Source organism: Scyliorhinus torazame, chromosome 2 (assembly GCF_047496885.1).
Source record: "Scyliorhinus torazame isolate Kashiwa2021f chromosome 2, sScyTor2.1, whole genome shotgun sequence".
NCBI lineage: Eukaryota > Metazoa > Chordata > Chondrichthyes > Carcharhiniformes > Scyliorhinidae > Scyliorhinus > Scyliorhinus torazame.
The window spans coordinates 123,906,183-123,928,839 of record NC_092708.1 but is presented as its reverse complement, the minus strand read 5'-3'; the positions used below and the strand labels follow the sequence as shown (position 1 = coordinate 123,928,839).

At 47.8% G+C, this 22,657-nt stretch overlaps 1 protein-coding gene across 2 annotated transcripts in view; it reads right to left on the bottom strand.

The window, feature by feature from the left end:
- Positions 1 to 16,162: 16,162 nt before the first annotated feature.
- The window catches only part of scrn3 (secernin 3), a 61,762-nt gene continuing 55,267 nt past the window's right edge, over positions 16,163 to 22,657 (bottom strand). Inside the window, exons 7-8 of one of the 2 annotated variants that reach the window (XM_072476323.1) lie at positions 19,836 to 20,016; positions 16,163 to 18,828 (exon numbers count right to left, since the gene is read on the bottom strand). In XM_072476323.1, coding sequence (XP_072332424.1) covers positions 18,664 to 18,828; positions 19,836 to 20,016 — 346 coding nt within the window. In that variant the 3' untranslated portion in view covers positions 16,163 to 18,663. Of the gene's footprint in view, positions 18,829 to 19,241; positions 19,426 to 19,835; positions 20,017 to 22,657 lie in introns of those variants that run through there. The other variant, XM_072476331.1, reaches the window with a different exon arrangement.

Genomic DNA, 22,657 nt, shown 5'->3' with positions numbered 1-22,657 from the left:
CCCGAAGCGTGAAGAGTTAACCAGTGAGATGGCTCATGCCAAATTCTTCACTAAGTTGGACGCTTCCCGGGGTTTTTGGCAAATACAGCTGGACGCATTCAGTCGCAAGCTGCGCACGTTCAACACCCCGTTCGCCGCTACTGCTACAACCGGATGCCTTTCGGTATCATACTACCTCCAAAGTGTTTCATCGCATCATGGAGCAGATGATGGAGGGCATCGAGGGGGTACGAGTATACGTGGATGACATGATCATCTGGTCCACAACGCCCCAGGAACACATCGCTCGCCTCAAGCAAGTCTTCCAGCGAATTCATGAACATGGTCTCCAGCTCAACAGGGCCAAGTGTTCATTTGGTCAATCTGACATAAAGTTTCTAGGCGACCACGTCTCGCGGCAGGGTATGCGGCCAGACGCCAACAAGGTCTTGGCGATCACTGCCATGAAGACCCCGGAGGACAAGAAGGCGGTCCTCCGCTTCCTCGGGAAGGTCAACTTTCTCGGGAAATTCATTCCCAATATGGCATCCCACACCACGGTCCTCTGCCATCTCGTCAAGAAGTCAACGGAATTCCAGTGGCTGCCCACACATGAAGCGGAATGGCGTGAGCTGAAAGCAAGGCTCACCACAGCCCCAGTTCTAGCTTTCTTCGACCCAACCAAGGAAACCAAGATATCAACTGATGCAAGCCAGGACAGCATTGGGGCGGTGCTCCTCCAGCGAGATGACTCCTCGTCTTGGGCTCCAGTGGCGTATGCCTCCAGGGCCATGACGCCCACTGAGCAACGGTATGCCCAGATCGAAAAGGAGTGTCTGGGTCTCCTGACATGAATAGTCAAGTTTCATGACTACGTTTACGGCCTGCCGAAATTCACGGTCAAAACGGACCACAGGCCTCTAATCCACATAATCCAGAAGGATTTAAATGACATGACACCTCGGTTACAGCAAATTCTTCTTCGACTCCGCCGCTATGACTTCGAACTTGTCTACACTCCAGGCAAAGAGCTGATCGTTGCAGATGCCCTATCCAGGTCTAACCACACCGTGTTCTTGAACAAGGTGACTTCATCTGCCACATAGAAGCGCAAGTGCAATTGTGTGCCACCAACCTCCCAGCCTCTGACGAACGGGTGGTCCAAATTCATGAGGAAACGGCCAAGGATCCTTTACTGCAGCGTGTGATGCAGCACCTTACCCATGGCTGGCAGAAGAGACAATGTCCCCAATTCTTTAATGTTAAAGACGAGCTGATGGTTGTGGAGGGAATCCTTCTGAAACTCGACAGGATCGTTATTCCTCAAAGCATGCAGGCTATGGTGCTGGGTCAACTTGGAGTCGAGAAATGCCGACGCAGAGCTCGGGAGGCGGTTTACTGGCCGGGCATTAACCAGGATATTGACAACACAGTCCTCAACTGCCCCACCTGTCAGAAGTTTCAACCAGCTCAACCGAAGGAAACAGTGCAACAGCACGGGATCGTGACCTCTCCGTGGTCCAAAGTAGGTGTAGACCTTTTTCACGCCAAGGGGCGTGACTATGTACTTCTGGTCGACTACTTCTCCAGTTACCCAGAAGGGGTGAAACTGTCCAACCTCACGTCGAAGGCGGTCATCAAAGCCTGCAAAGAAACATTCGCCAGGCACGGGATACCACTCACAGTAATGAGCAACACCGGTCCATGCTTTTATAGCCAAGAATGGTCTGATTTTGTACAGTCCTACAACTTCCGTCACGTTACCTCCAGTCCCCAGTACCTGCAATCAAATGGGAAGGCCAAGAAAGGGGTCCATATTGTCAAGCGGTTGCTGTGCAAAGCTGCAGACTCAGGCTCTGACTTCAACCTGGCGATGCTGGCATACAGGGCAACCCCACTGTCCACTGGGTTGTCTCCAGTGCAGATGCTCATGAATCGTACTCTGAGGACCACAGTCCCAGCTATCCATGTTCCAGACCTTGACCACCTCACGGTACTACAAAAAGTGCAGCAGTCCTGGGCCCAACAGAAGGCCACATATGATGCACATGCCATGGATTTACCTGAGCTGGCTCCAGCCGATCATGTTCGCGTCCAGTTGCCTGAGGGCAGTTGGTCAGCCACAGCTGTTGTTGTCAAACTAGTTGCCCGAGGTCTTTCATGGTTTGCATGGCTGATGGCTCCCTGCTACGGCACAACAGACGGGCATTGCGAAGAGTTCCATGCCCACCACCTGACCGCAGTGCTCCGCTGGCTATCATGCTTCCTCCGGACGTACCCTGCCACGAGGCCACCTATCTGCCAGCGATCCTGCCAGCCCACATGACCACCGCAATGGCAGCGATCCCACCTCTCCATGTGCAGGCAGCTCCTGATCCACCTCTGCGGCGATTGACAAGAATTCGTCGCTCGCCACAAACACTAAATCTGTAGACTTAACTTTTGTAAATTTTTGTGACTGAATCCATCGACTTAACTCTTGTAAATATTGCTTAGTTTGCCATGTATCTGCACTATCGACACCTTCCCATGTATATACGTTTGTTCAATCACCGTTTGTATATAGTCAGGCATATAGATATAGATATATATATATATATGGTCATCCTAAGACCTCAGTATTTATTTAACTCAAAAAAAAAGGGCAGATGTCATAATATCACTCATGTATATAATGAGATGCAGACAGGCAGTGATTGACACATAGGATGACCAGTAAGCATACAACATAGCACAGCCAATCACCAGACAGGACACTAACACTATAAAGCCTTAGGACACTAGGTTTCCCGTTCTCTCGGGAGCCAGCCACTGAGACAGTCAGAGTCTACGAGCTAGCAAGCACAAACACCATGCGGTAGCTAGTAAGTCTGGTCAGGCTACTACAAGGTCATTAGTCAGATCAGTATAGTGTCGACCCACAGCTGAATATGTACAGCAGTTCATCTAGTTGAATAAAACAGTGTTGGATCTTCTCCTGTGTTAGATGTTTGTTTCTAACTTCCCTGCATCGAGTGCAGTCCACATCGAACCAACCTGCCTAACACATCACCCCTTATTTTGAGGCTATGCCCCCTAGTTCTGCTTTCACCCGCCAGTGGAAACAACCTGCCCGCATCTATCCTATCTATTCCCTTCATAGTTTTATATGTTTCTATAAAATCCCCCCAGCATCCTTCTAATTTCCAACGAGTACAGTCCCAGTCTACTCAACCTCTTCTCGTAATCCAACCCCTTCAGCTCTGGGATTAACCTAGTGAATCTCCTCTGCACACCCTCCAGCGCCAGTACGTCCTTTCTCAGGTAAGGAGACCAAAACTGAACACAATACTCCAGGTGTGGCCTCACTAACACCTTATACAATTGCAGCATAACCTCGCGAGTCTTAAACTCCATCCCTCTAGCAATGAAGGACAAAAATCCATTTGCCTTCTTAATCACCTGTTGCAACTGTAAACCAACTTTTTGCGACTCATGCACTGGCACACCCAGGTCTCTTTGCACAGCAGCATGTTTTAATATTTTATCATTTAAATAATAATCCCTTTTGCTGTTATTCCTACCAAAATGGGTAACCTCACATTTGTCAACATTGTATTCCATCTGCCAGAACCTAGCCCATTCACTTAAGCTATCCAAATCCCTCTGCAGACTTCCGGTATCCTCTGCACTTTTTGCTTTACCACTCACCTTAGTGTCATCTGCAAACTTGGACACATTGCACTTGGTCCCCAACTCCAAATCATCTATGTAAATTGTGAACAATTGTGGGCCCAACACTGAAACCTGAGGGACACCACTAGCTACTGATTGCCAACCAGAGAAACACCCATTAATCCCCACTCTTTGCTTTCTATTAATTAACCAATCCTCTATCCATGCTACTACTTTACCCTTAATGCCAGGCATCTTTATCTTATGCAGTAACCTTTTGTGTGGCATCTTGTCAAAAGATTTCTGGAAGTCCAGATATACCACATCCATTGGCTCCCCGTTATCTACTGCACTGGTAATATCCTCAAAAAATTCCACTAAATTAGGTATACACGACCTGCCCTTTATGAACCCTTGCTGCATCTGCCCAGTGGGACAATTTCCATCCAGGTGCCTCGCTATTTCTTCCTTGATGATAGATTCCAGCATCTTCCCTACTACCGAAGCCAAGCTAAATGGCCTATAATTACCCGCTTTCTGCCTACCTCCTTTTTTAAACAGTGGTATCACGTTTGCTAATTTGCAATCCGCCGGGACCATCCCAGAGTCTAGTGAATTTTGGTAAATTATCATTAGTGCATTTGCAATTTCCCTAGCCATCTTTTTTAGCACTCTGGGATGCATTCCATCAGGGCCAGGAGACTTGTCTACCTTTAGCCCCATTAGCTTGCCCATCACTACCTCCTTAATGATAACAATCATCTCAAGGTCCTCACCTGTCATAGCCTAATTTACATCAGTCACTGGCATGTTATTTGTGTCTTCCACTGTGAAGATCGACCCAAAAAACCTGTTCAGTTCCTCAGCCATTTCCTCATCTCCAATTATTAAATCTCCCTTCTCATCCTCTAAAGGAACAATATTTACCTTAGCCACTCTTTTTTGTTTTATATATTTGTAGAAACTTTTACTATCTGTTTTTATATTCTGAGCAAGTTTACTCTCATAATCTATCTTACTCTTCTTTGTAGCTTTTTTAGTAGCTTTCTGTTGCCCCCTAAAGATTTCCCAATCCTCTAGTCTCCCACTAATTTTTGCCACTTTGTATGCTTTTTCCTTCAATTTGATACTCCCCTTTATTTCCTTCGATATCCACGGTCGATTTTACCTCTTTCTGCCGTCCTTCCTTTTTGTTGGTATAAACGTTTGCTGAGCACTGTGAAAAATCGCTTGGAAGGTTTTCCACTGTTCCTCAACTGTTTCACCATAAAGTCTTTGCTCCCAGTCTACCTTAAAAATGTTTTTATTCAAAATGTTTCAATAATTTTTACAAACCACTACAAAAGAAAATATAATGCAAAGAGAACAAAACAATATGCCAACAAAAACAACTTAACCCTCTAACAAATTAACAATTTAACAAACAAAACAAAACAAGGTGGGGCATTTGCCCCTTACAAATTAAATGAAATCAACCCCCCCCCCCGCCCCCCGCCCCCTGGGTTGCTGTTGCTGCTGACCTCCATCTATAGTTCCGCGAGAAAGTCAAGGAACGGTTGCCACCGCCTGGAGAACCCCTGCAAGGACCCTCGCAAGGCAAACTTCATCTTCTCCAACCTGAGAAACCCAGCCATGTCACTGACCCAAGCCTCACTTGGGGGTTTTGCGTCCCTCCACATTAACAAGAGCCTTCTCCGGGCTACCAAGGAGGCAAAGGCCAGAACTCCGGCTCTTTCGACTCCTGCACTCCCGGATCATCCGATACCCCAAATAGCGCTATCCCCCAGCTCGGTTTTACCCGAGTGTCCAAGACCTTGGACATAGCCTTTGCAAAGCCTTTCCAAAATTCTGTAAGTGCCGGGCGTGTCCAAAACATATGGGCATGGTTCGCTGGGCTCCCTGAACATGTCACACACCTGTCCTCTACCCCAAAGAACTTACTCATTCTTGCCCCTGTCATATGCGCCCGGTGCACCACTTTAAACTGAATCAGGCTCAGCCTGGCGCAAGGTGAGGAGGAATTGACCCTGCCCAGGGTGTCAGCCCACAGGCCGTCATCCAGCTCCTCACCCAGCTCCCCCTCCCACTTGCCCTTCAGCTCCTCCACCAAGGCCTCCTCCGCCTCCTGCAGCTCCTGGTATATGTCCGATACTTTGCCATCCCCCACCCACACGCCCGAGACCACCCTGTCCTGTATCCTCCCGGCAGGTAGCAGTGGGAATTCCCCCACCTGCTTTTTCACAAACGCCCAAACCTGCATGTATCTAAAAGTGTTCCCCGGGGGCAACCCAAATTTCTCCTCTCGCGCCCTCAGACTGGCAAAAGTCCCATCGATAAACAAGTCCCCCATCCTTTTGATACCCGCTCTGTGCCAGCTTAGGAACCCGCCGTCTATCCTACCTGGAACGAACCTGTGGTTCGGGGTCCAGACTGAGGCTCCTACCTCCCCCTATGTAGTCTCCACTGCCCCCAAATCCCCAGTGTCGCCGCCACCACCGGGCTCGTGGTATACCGTTTCGGCAGAAGCAGCAACGGTGCCGTCACCAGTGCCCCCAGGCTAGTATCTGTACAGGACGCCGCTTCCAACCGTTTCCACGCCGCCCCCTCTCCCTCCATTACCCATTTCCGAATCATAGACACATTCGCTGCCCAGTAATAGCTGCACAAGTTTGGCAGCACTCCAAAAACAGTCTCTTAACCCGCGGGGTCTTATTTGCCCACACAAATCCCGTAATACTCCTATTTACCCGCTTGAAAAAGGACTTGGAGATGAGAATGGGCAGGCACTGGAAGACGGACAGGATCCTAGGGAGGACCGTAATCTTTACGGACTGCACCCTGCCCACCAGGGAGAGTGGCAGCATGTCCCACCTCCTAAAATCCTCCTCCATCCCACCAGCCGCGCTAAATTAAGCTTGTGCAAGACCCCCCTGCTCTTGGCCACCTGAATGCCCAAGTACCGAAAGCTCCTCTCCACCATCTTAAGCGGCAGCTCTCCCAACCTCTTTTCCTGGCCCCTCGCATGCACCACAAAAAGCTTGCTTTTTCCTACATTTAGCTTGTATCCCAAGAAGTCTCCAAAATCCCTAAGTACCCGCATGACCTCCCCCATCCCCTCCACCGGATCCGCAATGTACAGAAGCAGGTCATCCGCATACAGTGAAACACGGTGCTCCTCCCCACCCCACCCCCACCCCAAACCAACCCCCTCCAGTTTCTGGACTCCCTCAACGCCATGGCCAGCGGCTCAATCGCCAGGGCAAACAGCAGGGGGGACAAGGGGCACCCCTGCCTCATTCCACGATATAGTCTAAAGTGCCCCAACCGCCGCTGGTTCATCGAAACACTCGCTACCAGTGCCTGATACAACAATTTGACCCACCCTACGAATTCCTCCCCAAACCCAAATCTGCCTAACACCTCCCACAGGTACTCCCACTCCATCCGGTCAAAGGCTTTCTCCGCGTCCATTGCCGCTACCATTTCTGCGTCCCCACCCTCCAAGGGCATCATAATCACATTCAGAAGCCTCCGCACATTCGTATTCAGCTGCCTGCCCTTCACAAACCCCGTCTGATCCTCATTATTCACTCCCGGGACACAGTCCTCAATCCTAGTGGCCAAGATCTTGGCCAACAGCTTGGCATCCACATTAAAGAGCGAAATCGCCCTGTCGGAGCCGCATTGCAGCAGGTCCTTATCATGCTTGAGGATAAGCGAGATCAGAGCCTGCGACATCATCGGGGGAAGGATTCCCTTTTCCTTAGCCTCGTTAAAAGTTCTCACCAGCAACGGGCCCAACAGCTCCAAGAATTTTCTATAGAACTCTACGGGAAACCCATCCGGCCCCGGGGCCTTGCCCGCCTGCATACTCCCCAACCCCTTAATTAATTCCTCCATCTCAATCGGGGCCCCCAATCCCTCTACCCGCCCTTCCTCCACCTTTGGAAACCTCAGCTGGTCCAGGAACTGCCTCATCCCCTCCCCTCCCTCCGAGGGTTCCGACTCGTATAATTTACCATAAAAGTCCTGAAAGACCTCGTTTATCTTAGCTGAGCTCAGCACCATGTCCCACCCCCCCCCATCTCTAAATCCCCCAATCTCCCTAGCCACCTCCCTCTTCCGCAGCTGATTCCCCATACTCATACACTGCTCCCTGTACCTTCTTCAACTCGGCCTCAGCCTTCCCCATGGTTAGCAAGTCAAACTCCATTTGAAGGCTCCGGCTCTCCTTCAACAACCATTCCTCGGGGGATTCCGCATACCTCCTATCCACCCTCAGTATCTCCCCCATCAACCTCTCCCTCTCCATCCTCTCCCTCTTCTCCCTGTGGGCCCTGATTGAGATTAGCTCCCCACTGACCACTGCCTTCAGCGCCTCCCAGACCACACTCACCGAAACCTCCCCATTATCATTGGCCTCCACATATCTTTGGATGCACCTACGGACCTACCCACAAACCTCCTCGTCCGCCAGTAGTCCCATGTCCATTCGCCACAGCAGGCGTTGGCCTCACTCCTCCCCCATCCCCAGCTCCACCCAGTGCGGGACATGGTCCAAGATCGCAATGGCCGAGTACTCCGCCCCCTCCACTCTCGGAATTAGCACCTTGCTTACCACAAAAAAATCTAACCTACTGCAATCCATTAACTCAAGTCCAACTTCTCATTCTTGATGAAAGTCCACGCTTCATCCGGCGTATCAAAATAATGGTGTCGGTCCTGGTATGTGACCCACAGCCTTGCCGGCTGTAGCAGCCCAAACTTCACCCCCTTCCCGTGGAGGACCGCCTTGGCCCGATTGAATCCTGCACGCTTCTTGACCAGCTCTGCACTCCAGTCCTGATAAATCCAGATCTCGGTGTTCTCCCACCTGCTACGCCGCTCCTTCTTTGCCCATCGCAGGACACACTCCCTGTCGGTGAAGTGGTGGAACCTTACCACCATAGCCCTCGGCGGCTCGTTCGCCTTCGGCCTCCTTGCCAGGACTCTGTGCGCCCCATCCAGCTCCAGGGGCCTCGGGAAGGCCCCCGCTCCCATCAGCGTACTCAGCATCGTGGTCACATATGCCCCAGCATTCCCTCTATGCCTTCAGGGAGACCCAGAATCCGCAGGTTCTGCCTCATCAACCTATTCTCCAGGTCCTCCAGCTTCTCCTGCCATTTTTTGTGCAGCGCCTCGTGCGCTTCCACTCTGACCGCCAGGCCCAGAATCTCATCCTCATTATCAGAGGGCTTCTGCTGCACCTCCTTGATCGCCGTCCCCTGCATCTTCTGGGTCTCCACCAGCCTTTCAATCGACACCATCATAGGGGCCAACACCTCTGCCTTCAAGTCAGCAAAGCAGCTTCTTAAAACCTCCTGCTGCTCCCGGGACCATTGGGCCCACGCTGCCTGATCCCCGCCCACCGCCATCTTGTTTTTTCACGCCCGTTCTCCTCTCTTCTCTAAAGCCACTTTTTTGACCGCTCCACTCCTGGTCCACCCCATACAGTGCTGGGGGACCCTCACTGCTTCCTTCCCACACCGGGAATCGTCGTCCAAATGCCGCTGGAGCTCCTTAAAAGGGCCCAAAAGTCCGTTATCGGCGGGAGCTGCCGACCGTGCGGCCTACCTAGGCATAGCCGCAACCGGAAGTCCTAGCTCTTCTTTCATCCCATTGTAATCTCCTTTGTTTAAGCACAAAACACTAGTGTTTGATTTTATCTTCTCACCCTCCAATTGTATTTTAAATTTCACCATATTGTGACTGCTCCTTCCGAGAGGATCCCTAACTATGAGATCATTAATCAATCCGGTCTCATTACACAGGACCAGATCTAGAACTGCTTGTTCCCTCATAGGTTACATTACACACTGTTCCAGGAAACTATCGCGGATACATTCTATAAACTGCTCCTCAAGGCTGCCTTGACCGACCTGGTTAAACCAATCGACATGTATATTAAAATCCCCCATGATAACTGCTGTACCATTTCTACATGCATCAGTTATTTCTTTGTTTATTGCCTGCCCCACCATAATGTTACTATTTGGTGGCCTATGGACTACGCCTATCAGTGACTTTTTCGCCTTACTATTCCTGATTTCCACCCAAATGGATTCAACCTTATCCTCCATAGCACCGATGTCATCCCTTACTATTGCCCGGATGTCATCCTTAAATAACAGAGCTACACCACCTCCCTCACCATCCACTCTGTCCTTCCGAATAGTTTGATACCCTCAGATATTTAACTCCCAGTCGTGACCATCCTTTAACCATGTTTCAGTAATGGCCACTAAATCATAGTCATTCACGATGATTTGCGCCATTAACTCATTTACCTTATTCCGAATACTACAAGCATTCAAGTAAAGTACATAGAGGCGATTTTGGTGGCCCTGCTGCTGGTCCTCCAACCCCTTGGGGGAACAGGATGCCCCATCTCCCATCGACGTCGTCGAGAAGCCTGGTCAGGTCGTCATTGCCAAAGCAAGGTGCAGGTCTACGTGCTGCCATTCTTGCGTGTTCATGGGAGAAAGTGGCGAAGGAGCATTTAAAAGCAGCTCCCCCTCGTTAGTGGCGAGGTGCTGAGGCACTAATCTGGCAAATCAGATGGCAAGACAGCTAGTAATGGCGAGAAGCTCATGGGGGCTCATTTCTGGTCCTAAGTGTCACTAAATATGGGCCACGATACCCCACTGCGGCTGTCGAGAATTACCCTGCCAATCGCACCCAAAATGACACTTAGAAATGTTTGTGTTAAATCGCACCCATAGAACAGAGTCTAAAAAGATGGTTAGATGCCTGTGCAACAATATACAGTGTCTTATATAAAACAGGGAAGCTGGAGGCAATAATGGATTGGGAGGTAGCAGCTATAGAAGGGACTACTGAAATATGGCTACAGAAAATCTGGATTGGTAATTAAACTTTGCATCCATGCATTTAAAATAATCTACAGCGTGAAAGCAGATATATTATTACACATATTTTCTAATTCATTAGATAACAGTGCAGTTCCAGAAGATTGATAAATAGCTAAAGTTAGAAGGGAAACAAAACATGCCCAGGGAATTATAGACCAGACAGCTTAATATTGGTGGTAGGAAAAATTAATAGAATCTTTACAAGAGAGAATAGAAGAACATACAGAAAATAATACAATATTGAATAGTATGCATGTTTTCAAAATGGAAAATCTTGATCAACATTACTGATTTGTTTGAGGTAACAGAGAGATTAGACAACAGTAATACACGAGATGTAATTTATCTGGATTTTCAAAAAATCTCTGATAAAGGGTCCCATAATAGAACATAGAACATAGAACATAGAAAATACAGCACAGAACAGGCCCTTCGGCCCACGATGTTGTGCCGAACCTTTGTCCTAGATTAATCATAGATTATCATTGAATCTACAGTGCAGAAGGAGGCCATTCGGCCCCCTGAGTCTGCACCAGCTCTTGGAAAGAGCACCCTACCCAAACTCAACACCTCCACCCAACACCAAGGGCAATTTGGACATTAAGGGCAATTTATCATTGGCCAATTCACCTAACCCGCACATCTTTGGACTGTGGGAGGAAACCGGAGCACCCGGAGGAAACCCACGCAGACACGGGGAGGACGTGCAGACTCCACACAGACAATGACCCAAGCCGAAATCGAACCTGGGACCATGGATCTGTGAAGCAATTGTGCTATCCACAATGCTACCGTGCTGCCCTTAAGAACAAATAAATCTACACTATATCATTTTCCCGTAATCCATGTACCTATCCAACAGCTGCTTGAAGGTCACTAATGTTTCTGACTCAACTACTTCCACAGGCAGTGCATTCCATGCCCCCACTACTCTCTGGGTAAAGAACCTACCTCTGATATCCCTCCTATATCTTCCACCTTTCACCTTAAATTTATGTCCCCTTGTAATGGTGTGTTCCACCTGGGGAAAAAGTCTCTGACTGTCTACTCTATCTATTCCCCTGATCATCTTATAAACCTCTATCAAGTCGCCCCTCATCCTTCTCCGCTCTAATGAGAAAAGGCCTAGCACCCTCAACCTTTCCTCGTAAGACCTACTCTCCATTCCAGGCAACATCCTGGTAAATCTTCTTTGCACCTTTTCCAGAGCTTCCACATCCTTCCTAAAATGAGGCGACCAGAACTGTACACAGTACTCCAAATGTGGCCTTACCAAAGTTTTGTACAGCTGCATCATCACCTCACGGCTCTTAAATTCAATCCCTCTGTTAATGAACGCGAGCACACCATAGGCCTTCTTCACAGCTCTATCCACTTGAGTGGCAACTTTCAAAGATGTATGAACATAGACCCCAAGGTCTCTCTGCTCCTCCACAATGCCAAGAACTCTACCGTTAACCCTGTATTCCGCATTCATATTTGTCCTTCCAAAATGGACAACCTCACACTTTTCAGGGTTAAACTCCATCTGCCACTTCTCAGCCCAGCTCTGCATCCTATCTATGTCTCTTTGCAGCCGACAACAGCCCTCCTTACTATCCACAACTCCACCAATCTTCGTATCGTCTGCAAATTTACTGACCCACCCTTCAACTCCCTCATCCAAGTCATTAATGAAAATCACAAACAGCAGAGGACCCAGAACTGATCCCTGCGGTACGCCACTGGTAACTGGGATCCAGGCTGAATATTTGCCATCCACCACCACTCTCTGACTTCTATCGGTTAGCCAGTTCGTTATCCAACTGGCCAAATTTCCCACTATCCCATGCCTCCTTACTTTCTTCATAAGCCTACCATGGGGAACTTTATCAAATGCCTTACTAAAATCCACGTACACTACATCCACTGCTTTACCTTCATCCACATGCTTGGTCACCTCCTCAAAGAATTCAATAAGATTTGTAAGGCAAGACCTACCCCTCACAAATCCGTGCTGACTATCCCTAATCAAGCAGTGTCTTTCCAGATGCTCAGAAATCCTATCCTTCAGTACCCTTTCCATTACTTTGCCTACCACCGAAGTAAGACTAACTGGCCTGTAATTCCCAGGGTTATCCCTAGTTCCTTTTTTGAACAGGGGCACGACATTCGCCACTCTCCAATCCCCTGGTACCACCCCTGTTGACAGTGAGGACGAAAAGATAATTGCCAACGGCTCTGCAATTTCATCTCTTGCTTCCCATAGAATCCTTGGATATAACCCGTCAGGCCCGGGGGACTTGTCTATCCTCAAGTTTTTCAAAATGCCCAACACATCTTCCTTCCTAACAAGTATTTCCTCGAGCTTACCAATCTGTTTCACACTGTCCTCTCCAACAATATCGCCCCTCTCATTTGTAAATACAGAAGAAAAGTACTCGTTCAAGACCTCTCCTATCTCTTCAGACTCAATACACAATCTCCCGCTACTGTCCTTGATCGGACCTACCCTCGCTCTAGTCATTCTCATATTTCTCACATATGTGTAAAAGGCCTTGGGGTTTTCTTTGATCCTACCCGCCAAAGATTGTTCATGCCCTCTCTTAGCTCTCCTAATCCCTTTCTTCAGTTCCCTCCTGGCTATCTTGTATCCCTCCAATGCCCTGTCTGAACCTTGTTTCCTCAGCCTTACATAAGTCACCTTTTTCCTCTTAACAAGACATTCAACCTCTCTTGTCAACCATGGTTCCCTCACTCGACCATCTCTTCCCTGCCTGACAGGGACATACATATCAAGGACACGTAGCACCTGTTCCTTGAACAAGTTCCACATTTCACTTGTGTCCTTCCCTGCCAGCCTATGTTCCCAACTTATGCACTTCAATTCTTGTCTGACAACATCGTATTTACCCTTCCCCCAATTGTAAACCTTGCCCTGTTGCACGTACCTATCCCTCTCCATTACTAAAGTGAAAGTCACAGAATTGTGGTCACTATCTCCAAAATGCTCCCCCACTAACAAATCTATCACTTGCCCTGGTTCATTACCCAGTACTAAATCCAATATTGCCCCTCCTCTGGTTGGACAATCTACATACTGTGTTAGAAAAGCTTCCTGGACACACTGCACAAACACCACCCCATCCAAACTATTTGATCTAAAGAGTTTCCACTCAATATTTGGGAAGTTAAAGTCGCCCATGACTACCACCCTATGACTTCTGCACCTTTCCAAAATCTGTTTCCCAATCTGTTCCTCCACATCTCTGCTACTATTGGGGGGCCTATAGAAAACTCCTAACAAGGTGACTGCTCCTTTCCTATTTCTGACTTCAACCCATACTACCTCAATAGGGTGATACTCCTCGAACTGCCTTTCTGCAGCTGTTATACTATCTCTAATTAATAATGCCACCCCCCCACCTCTTTTACCACCCTCCCTAATCTTATTGAAACATCTATAACCAGGGACCTCCAACAACCATTTCTGCCCCTCTTCTATCCAAGTTTCCGTGATGGCCACCACATCGTAGTCCCAAGTACCGATCCATGCCTTAAGTTCACCCACCTTATTCCTGATGCTTCTTGCGTTGAAGTATACACACTTCAACCCATCTCCGTGCCTGCAAATACTCTCCTTTGTCAGTGTTCCCTTCCCCACTGCCTCATTACATGCTTTGGCGTCCTGAATATCGGCTACCTTAGTTGCTGGACTACAAATCCGGTTCCCATTCCCCTGCCAAATTAGTTTAAACCCTCCCGAAGAGTACTAGCAAACCTCCCTCCCAGGATATTGGTGCCCCTCTGGTTCAGATGCAACCCGTCCTGCTTGTACAGGTCCCACCTTCCCCAGAATGCGCTCCAATTATCCAAATACCTGAAGCCCTCCCTCCTACACCATTCCTGCAGCCACGTGTTCAACTGCACTCTCTCCCTATTCCTAGCCTCGCTATCACGTGGCACCGGCAACAAACCAGAGATGACAACTCGGTCTGTCCTGACTTTCAACTTCCAGCCTAACTCCCTAAACTTGTTTATTACCTCCACACCCCTTTTCCTACCTATGTCGTTGGTACCAATGTGCACCACGACTTCTGGCTGCTCCCCCTCCCCCTTAAGGATCCTGAAGACACAATCCGAGACATCCCTGGCCCTGGCACCCGGGAGGCAACATACCTTCCGGGAGTCTCGCTCGCGACCACAGAATCTCCTATCTATTCCCCTAACCATTGAATCTCCTACAACTATTGCTTTTCTATTCTCCCCCCTTCCCTTCTGAGCCCCAGAGCCAGACTCAGTGCCAGAGACCTGGCCGCTAGGGCCTTCCCCCGGTAGGTCATCCCCCCCAACAGCATCCAAAATGGTATACTTGTTTTGAAGGGGAACGGCCACGAGGGATCCCTGCACTGTCTGCCTGTTTGTTTTTTTCCCCCTGACTGTAACCCAGCTATTCTTTGGGTGTGGTTACCTCCCTGTAACTCTTCTCAATCACCCCCTCTGCCTCCCGGATGATCCGAAGTTCATCCAGCTTCAGCTCCAGTTCCCTAACACGGTCTTTGAGGAGCTGGAGTTGGGTGCACTTCCCGCAGGTATAGTCAGTGGGGACACCGGTGGTATCCCTCACCACCCACATCCTACAGGAGGAGCATGTAACTGGCCTAGCCTCCATCCCCTCTTACCTTAAAGAATATAGCTGCCCTGTGGACCAACTGGATCTCCGCCCTCCGACTCTGCTCCCAGTCAGCTGCACTTCCTGTAAACTCCTGGCTCTCTCCGCACTCTTTGCGGAAATGTCGGAAACAAAATGAAAGGAGCACCTTACTCCCTCCTCACCTAACTCCCTCAGTCACCAAACTCTCACTATCGCACTCAAAAAGCACCAAATTCAGCACTCAGTGCAAACTGAGACTAATGAGCTAGGTCCGATAAAGTGGAGTTGAGGACAAGTGGGAGAATAGGTTGCTTGCTGCCTTCAAGACAGGATGTGGAGATGCCGGCGTTGGACTGGGGTGAGCACAGTACGAAGTCTTACAACACCAGGTTAAAGTCCAACAGGTTTGTTTCGATGTCACTAGCTTTCGGAGCACTGCTCCTTCCTCAGGTGAATGAAGAGGTCTGTTCCAGAAACACATATATAGACAAATTCAAAGATGCCAAACAATGCTAGGAATGCGAGCATTAGCAGGTGATTAAATCTTTACAGATCCAGAGTTGGGGTAACCCCAGGTTAAAGAGGTGTGAATTGTACCAAGCCAGGACAGTTGGTAGGATTTCGCAGGCCAGATGGTGGGGGATGAATGTAATGCGACATGAATCCCAGGTCCCGGTTGAGGCCGGGACAGGAAGCAGAGAAGATTTTATTATTCTTTCATGGGGTATTTGTTGCTGGCAAGGCGATAATCTGTTGCTCATCCTTAATTGTCCTTGAGATGGTGGTATTGAGTCATCTTCTTGAAACACTGCAGCCAATCTGGTGTAGTAACACCCACAGTGCTATTAGGAAGGGATCTTGGCCCCGCGACAATGTCAGAAGAACAACGATATAGGTCCAAGAGACCTCAAGGTTTGGAAATTGAATAGTGATAAATGACATGTCTGCAGATATGAACACGAGATAAATTCACTTGTTGCTACAATTTTCTGAATTTTAATGTATTTATTGATCTTTTTCTAGCAGAAGAGTAAAGAATATGAAGCAGTTCAATTTTAGCTCAAGATAAATCATTATCTGAAGATAGCATAATTGTTTCCACATCCACACATCTCACTCATTTTAGGCAGGTATGAATTGTGACGGAAATGGAGAATCAAAGGGGAGTCGCCAAATAATCTATATATTTTTTTAATAATCTTTATTATTGTCACAAGTAGGCTTACATAAACACAGCAATGAATTAACTGTGAAAATCTCCGAGTTGCCACACTCCAGAGCCTGTTCGTGTACACTGAAGGAGAATTCAGAATGTTCAATTCACCTCACAAGCACGTCTTTCGGGACTTGTGGGAGGAAACCGGAGCACCCGGAGGAAACCCACGTAGACATGGGGAGAACATACAGACTCCGCACAGACAGTGGCCCAAGCGGGAATCGAACCTGGAACTCTAGCACTGTGAAGCAACAGTGCTAACCACTGTGCTGCCCATGCGTTTTGCACTGGAGTATTGCGTCACCAGTGATTTAAGGGAGTTCCTGCTATGCAACGATAGGAACCACATTTGAATTCATTTGTATATAATTAGCGGGTCTCCATGCTAGAACATTCCCCCAAGTACTAAAGCCAAGGCGTCAAGCTGCCGAGGTATCGGCAAGTTTTCATGAAAGTGGAACTGGCGAAGAGAACCCACTGGGGGCACACAGAGGTACAGCCCTGGGGTGGGTGTGTCGAGAATCATCTGTGAGCTGTAATCTGGACTGCTGGTGCCCAGGCACTGCGAGGGGAGCTTTGTTGAGGAGGGCTGGATCCCACATCTTCGTGTGTGTGTGGGGGAGGGGGGGGGGGGGGGGGGAATCCTATGTCTGTGTGGGGTGATCCTTTCTTATTTTTATCAGATTGGGACATCCCAGAGCCCTCCCCACTAGCTTTGTGTTGTGGGACTCGCCTTCCAGGATTTCTTTTGACACTGTGTCAAAAGATGTGCCAGGAAAAGTCGGCAGTGCAGCTGGCGGTCTAAACACCGCCTTTCCAGCCTGACTGGTCAAAAAAGGAGAAAATTCCATCCAATATTGTTGCAGTTCTTATAGGTTTCAAGCACTATACAATATTTTGTGGCTGAGGGAAGCTAATGATCGTACATCCAAGACTCTAACTGTCCTAGTCTAGAAGCAGCCTGTAACTGATTTGTGAAATCGGTCTGGGCTAAACAAGTCCGAATAATATTTGATCTTTCTGTTTGGTGAAACATTCATTAAAGTCAGAGCCATAACTGACAAATCAACTTACAGGAAACTGCATGGTGCAGATCAATAGGGGTTGGTTTAGCACACTGGGCTAAACAGCTGGCTTTTAAAGCAGACCCAGGCAGGCCAGCAGCGCGGGTTTAATTCCCGTACCAGCCTCCCCGAACAGGCGCCGGAATGTGACGATTAGGGGCTTTTCACAGTAACTTCAATTGAAGCCCACTTGTGACAATAGGATTTTCATTTTTTTAATTTAATTTAATTTAATTTAATTTCAATAGCACACGCTGCAATACCTTACAAATTTTCAGGCAATACCTTTTTTTATTTAAAGCTTTGCGGGAAAATAGCATTTAATCCAATACTATGACTTGACTATAAATATTTTTAATTTACAAATTATTATTTTTATCCATCAAGTTCCTGTTATTCGTTTGCAATTTGAAACTTTATATATTAGGGGGGGGCGATTCTCCAATACTGAGGCCAAGTGTTCGCGCCGTCACGTTTCACGACGGCGCAAACAGGGCCCAGACACGACCTATTGGCCAGCACGGCACTGGAGCGGTTCATGCCGCGCCAGCGTCCTTAAGCGGCGTCAGATGGGCGCCGCGCCAACCCGCGCAAGCGCAGTTGGTGCAGCCCAATACTGCGCACGCACAGTTGGGCCGCGCCATCCTGCGCATGCGCGGGGAACGTCTTGCGCACATCAGCCCCCCACCAACATGGAGTCGGTGTTCTGGGGCCGCGTGCGGAAGGAGGTAGGCCCGGGGGGGGGGGGGGGGGGGGGGGAGATTGGTGGGCCCCGATCGTGGGCCAGACCCCATCGGAGGAAACCCCGGTGAAGGAGCCCCTCTTCCCCCCCACCCACAGGCCGCCCCCCCAGCGTTCCCGCAGAGTTCCCGCCGGCAGCGACCAGGGGTGGACGGCGCCGGTGGGAACCTGTCGTGTCGTAGCGGCCGCTCGGCACATCCGGGCCGGAGAATCGCCGCTCACCGGTTCTCCGAGCGGCCCGGTGCGAATCGCGTGCCGCTGGTTTCCGGGGGGTGGGAGAATCGCGTGCGGGGGTCGGGGCGGCGTGGCACCATTTGCGAGGCGCCCCGGCGATTCTCCCACCCGGTGTGGGGGGGGGGGGGGGGGAGGAGAATAGCGCCCTAGGTCTTTACACATTATCATTTGTTTTCCAGGCAAGAAAGCACTTTAAACCACAACTATTACTAAAATATGGAAAATTACTGGCTAATTATCCAGACTGTAAATTGTTATTTCCTCATTTACACAATCAGAAAAGAGATGAACAACTTTGGTAGTGTCTGGTATTCCATTTTCAAGTACATCTTTTGCTGTTTCAATTTGTTTTTTCTCCAGTGCTTTTATGTCTTGGAGCATCTTGGAACCTTTTCCCTGGGGGGGGGATTGAAATAAATTACAAGAAATGATTCTTAATGCTGCACTAGATACAGCACACAGTTTCTTCTTTAACATTTCTGTATTCAAATCCGCGCTTGTTAAGAATGTAACAAATAAGCAACATGAATGCATTTAAGAATCTAGTTTGAGAAATCATGGTCACTCCAAATCATTAATCATTGATTTAGACAAGATGAATGAATGGACAGGTGAAGTATAATGTGGATGAGTGTGAAGTTACCCACTTTGGTAGGAAACAGAATGGCAGAGTATTATTTAAGTGGCGGCAGAATAGAAAGTGCTGATGTACACAATGACTGAAAGCAAGCAAGCAGGTGCAGCAAGCAGTTAGGGTAATGGTGGTATGTTGGTCTTCATTGCAAGAGGATGAAAGTACAGGACAAAATATGTCTTACTGGGCCTTGGTTAAACGACACCTGGAGTATTGTGTGCAGTTTTGGTCTCCTTATCCAAGAAAGGATATCCTTGCCATAGAGGGAGTGCAAAAGGATTGTCATACGAGGAGAGATTGGGTTGACTAAGCCTGTATTCAAAGGGTGGTGAACCTCTGGAATTCTCTACCACTGAAGGCTGTGGAAACCAAGTCGTTGAATATAGTCAAGAAGGAAATAAATAGATTTCTTCACTCTAAAGACATCAAGGGGTATAAGGAGTGTGCGGGAGGTGTGGTGTTAAGATAGAGGATCAGCCATGATCATATTGAATAGTGGAACAGGCTCAAAGAGCTGAATGACCTAATCCTGCTCCTATTTTCTATGAGCACACATCAAAATATTTCACGTTAAAACATTAATGAAGTATGCTTACAATATCTAACGACTGATGTTCAATTCAGCTCATACCATTTTCGATGTAATGTGAAAAACAGGGCCATCAGGAATTACTGAGATTTGCAAAGACAGACAAGCTAAAGGGCAAAGCTTTACATAACTATAGATTTTTATTATATATTATTTAATTTGCTGCATATCGGCAAATACCTTGTTTATCTCCATTAATGCAGCTGCCATTTCATGTTTTTTGTAGAGTGCATGTTTTCTGTCAGGTTTAGTCTGGAACCGTGGCTGCTTCTTCACTGGATCATCAGGACCAAATGAAGGTGAACTTGTTTGTAGGAACTGCCTCATATTTTGTACAAAGATAAAAGGCTTGAAAACAGACCTGAGAAAAGACAACCCAAAACGTTCTGTAAACCCTAATTATACAGGTGTACCTTTACTGGCAATTAGCCATCATAAAAAGGAAATTGCCTGACATAACTAAAGGATGACTATTATTATAAACAAAACTCAAAAACTCTTTTAGGGTTTACTTAATTAATTTTGAGTTTTCATCACAAATCTAGGGAATTCAGAAATTTGATGCAACAGCAGTGACATCTGGTGGTTATGAAGGCAATATTATCTCCGATCGTGAGCAATGATTCACAGCCATTCATACAAACGAAGAAACAAAGTAGAGATCACCATCATGAATGTAATTCATCTAAAATCTTTTGGACCTCTTGTGGAGTTTGCAATAATTGAGCAACTACAAAATGTAATACATAATCAGTCATGTTTTCCCCCACAGTATGAATTTCACATATTTTTTCGATTGACATGGAATTATAGAATGGTTGTTATGACAAAGGAAACCGTTCAGCCCATTGGCTCCTTTTTGGTTCCCTGCCAGAGCAATTCACCTTGTCCCAAGCCCATGCCTTTTCCCTATAACCCTGCAATTTATTTCCCTTCAGATAATTATCCAATTCTCTTTTGAAAGCCATGTTTGTACCTACTTCCACCACACTCTTAGCCAGTGTATTTTAGATCCTAATAGAACATAGAACATTACAGCGCAGTACAGGCCCTTCAGCCCTCGATGTTGCGCCGACCTGTGAAACCACTCTAAAGCCCATCTACACTATTCCCTTATTGTCCATATGTCTATCCAATGACCATTTGAATACCCTTAGTGTTGGCGAGTCCACTACTGTTGCAGGCAGGGCATTCAACGCCCTTACTACTCTCTGAGTAAAGAACCTACCTCTGACATCTGTCCTATATCTATCTCCCCTCAATTTAAAGCTATGTCCCCTCGTGCTAGACATCACCATCCGAGGAAAAAGGCTCTCACTGTCCACCCTATCCAATCCTCTGATCATCTTTGATGCCCCAATTAAGTCACCTCGTAACCTTCTTCTCTCTAACGAAAACAGCCTCAAGTCCCTCAGCCTTTCCTCATAAAATCTTCCCTCCATACCAGGCAACATTCTGGTAAATCTCCTCTGCACCCTTTCCAATGCGGCTGCACCAGAGTTTTGTACAGCTGCAACATGACCTCATGGCTCCGAAACTCAATCCCTCTACCAATAAAAGCTAACACACCGTACGCCTTCTTAACAAACCTCTCAACCTGGGTGGCAACTTTCAGGGATCTATGTACATGGACACCGAGATCTCTCTGCTCATCCACACTGCCAAGAATCTTACCATTAGCCCAGTACTCTGTCTTCCTGTTATTCCTTCCAAAATGAATCATCTCACACTTTTCTGCATTAAACTCCATTTGCCATCTCTCAGCCCAGCGCTGCAGCTTATCTATGTCACTCTGTAACTTGTAACATCCTTCCGCACTGTCCACAGCTCCACCGACATTAGTGCCATCTGCAAATTTACTCACCCATCCTTCTACTCCCTCCTCCAGGTCATTTATAAAAATGACAAACAGCAGTGGCCCCAAAACAAATCCTTGTGGTACACCACTAGTAACTGGACTCCAGTTTGAACACTTCCCATCAACCACCACCCTTTGTCTTCTTCCAGCTAGCCAATTTCTGATCCAAACTGCTAAATCTCCCTGAATCTCATGCTTCCGTATTTTCTGCAGTAGCCTACCGTGGGGAACCTTATCAAACGCTTTACTGAAATCCATATACACCAACTGCTTTACCCTCTTCCACCTGTTTGGTCACCTTCTCAAAGAACTCAATAAGGTTTGTGAGGCACGACCTACCCTTCACGAAACCGTGTTGACTATGTCTAATCAAATTATTCCTTTCCAGATGATTATACACCCTATCTCTTATAAACCTTTCCAAGATTTTGTCCACAACAGATGTAAGGCTCACTGGTCTAGAGTTACCGGGGTTGTCTCTACTCCCCTTCTTGAACAAGGGGACAACATTTGCTACCCTCCAGTCTTCTGGCACTATTCCTGTTGACAAAGATGACTGAAAGATCAAAGCCAAAGGCTCAGCAATCTCCTCCCTAGTTTCCCAGAGAATCCTAGGATAAATCCCATCCGGCCCTGGGGACTTATCTATTTTCACCCTTTCCAGAATTGTTAACACCTCGTCCTTATGAACCTCAAGCCCTTCTAGTCTAGTAGCCTGAATCTCAGTATTCTCCTCGACAACATTGTCTTTTTCCTGTGTGAATACTGACGAAAAATATTCATTTAGCACCTCTCCTATCTCCTCGGACTCCAAGCACACAACTTCCCACTACTGTCCTTGACTGGCCCTACTCTTACCCTAGTCATTCTTTTATTCCTGACATATCTATAGAAAGCTTGAGGGTTATCCTTGATCCTACCTGCCAAAGACTTCTCATGTCCCCTCCTGGCTCTTCTTAGCTCTCTCTTTAGGTCCTTCCTAGCTAACTTGTAACTCTTGAGCGCCCTTACTGAACCTTCATGTCTCATCTTTACATAAGCTTCCCTTCTTCCTCTTGACAAGTGTTTTGACTGCCTTAGTAAACCACGGTTCCCTTGCTCGACCACTTCCTCCCTGCCTGACAGGCACATACTTATCAAGGAC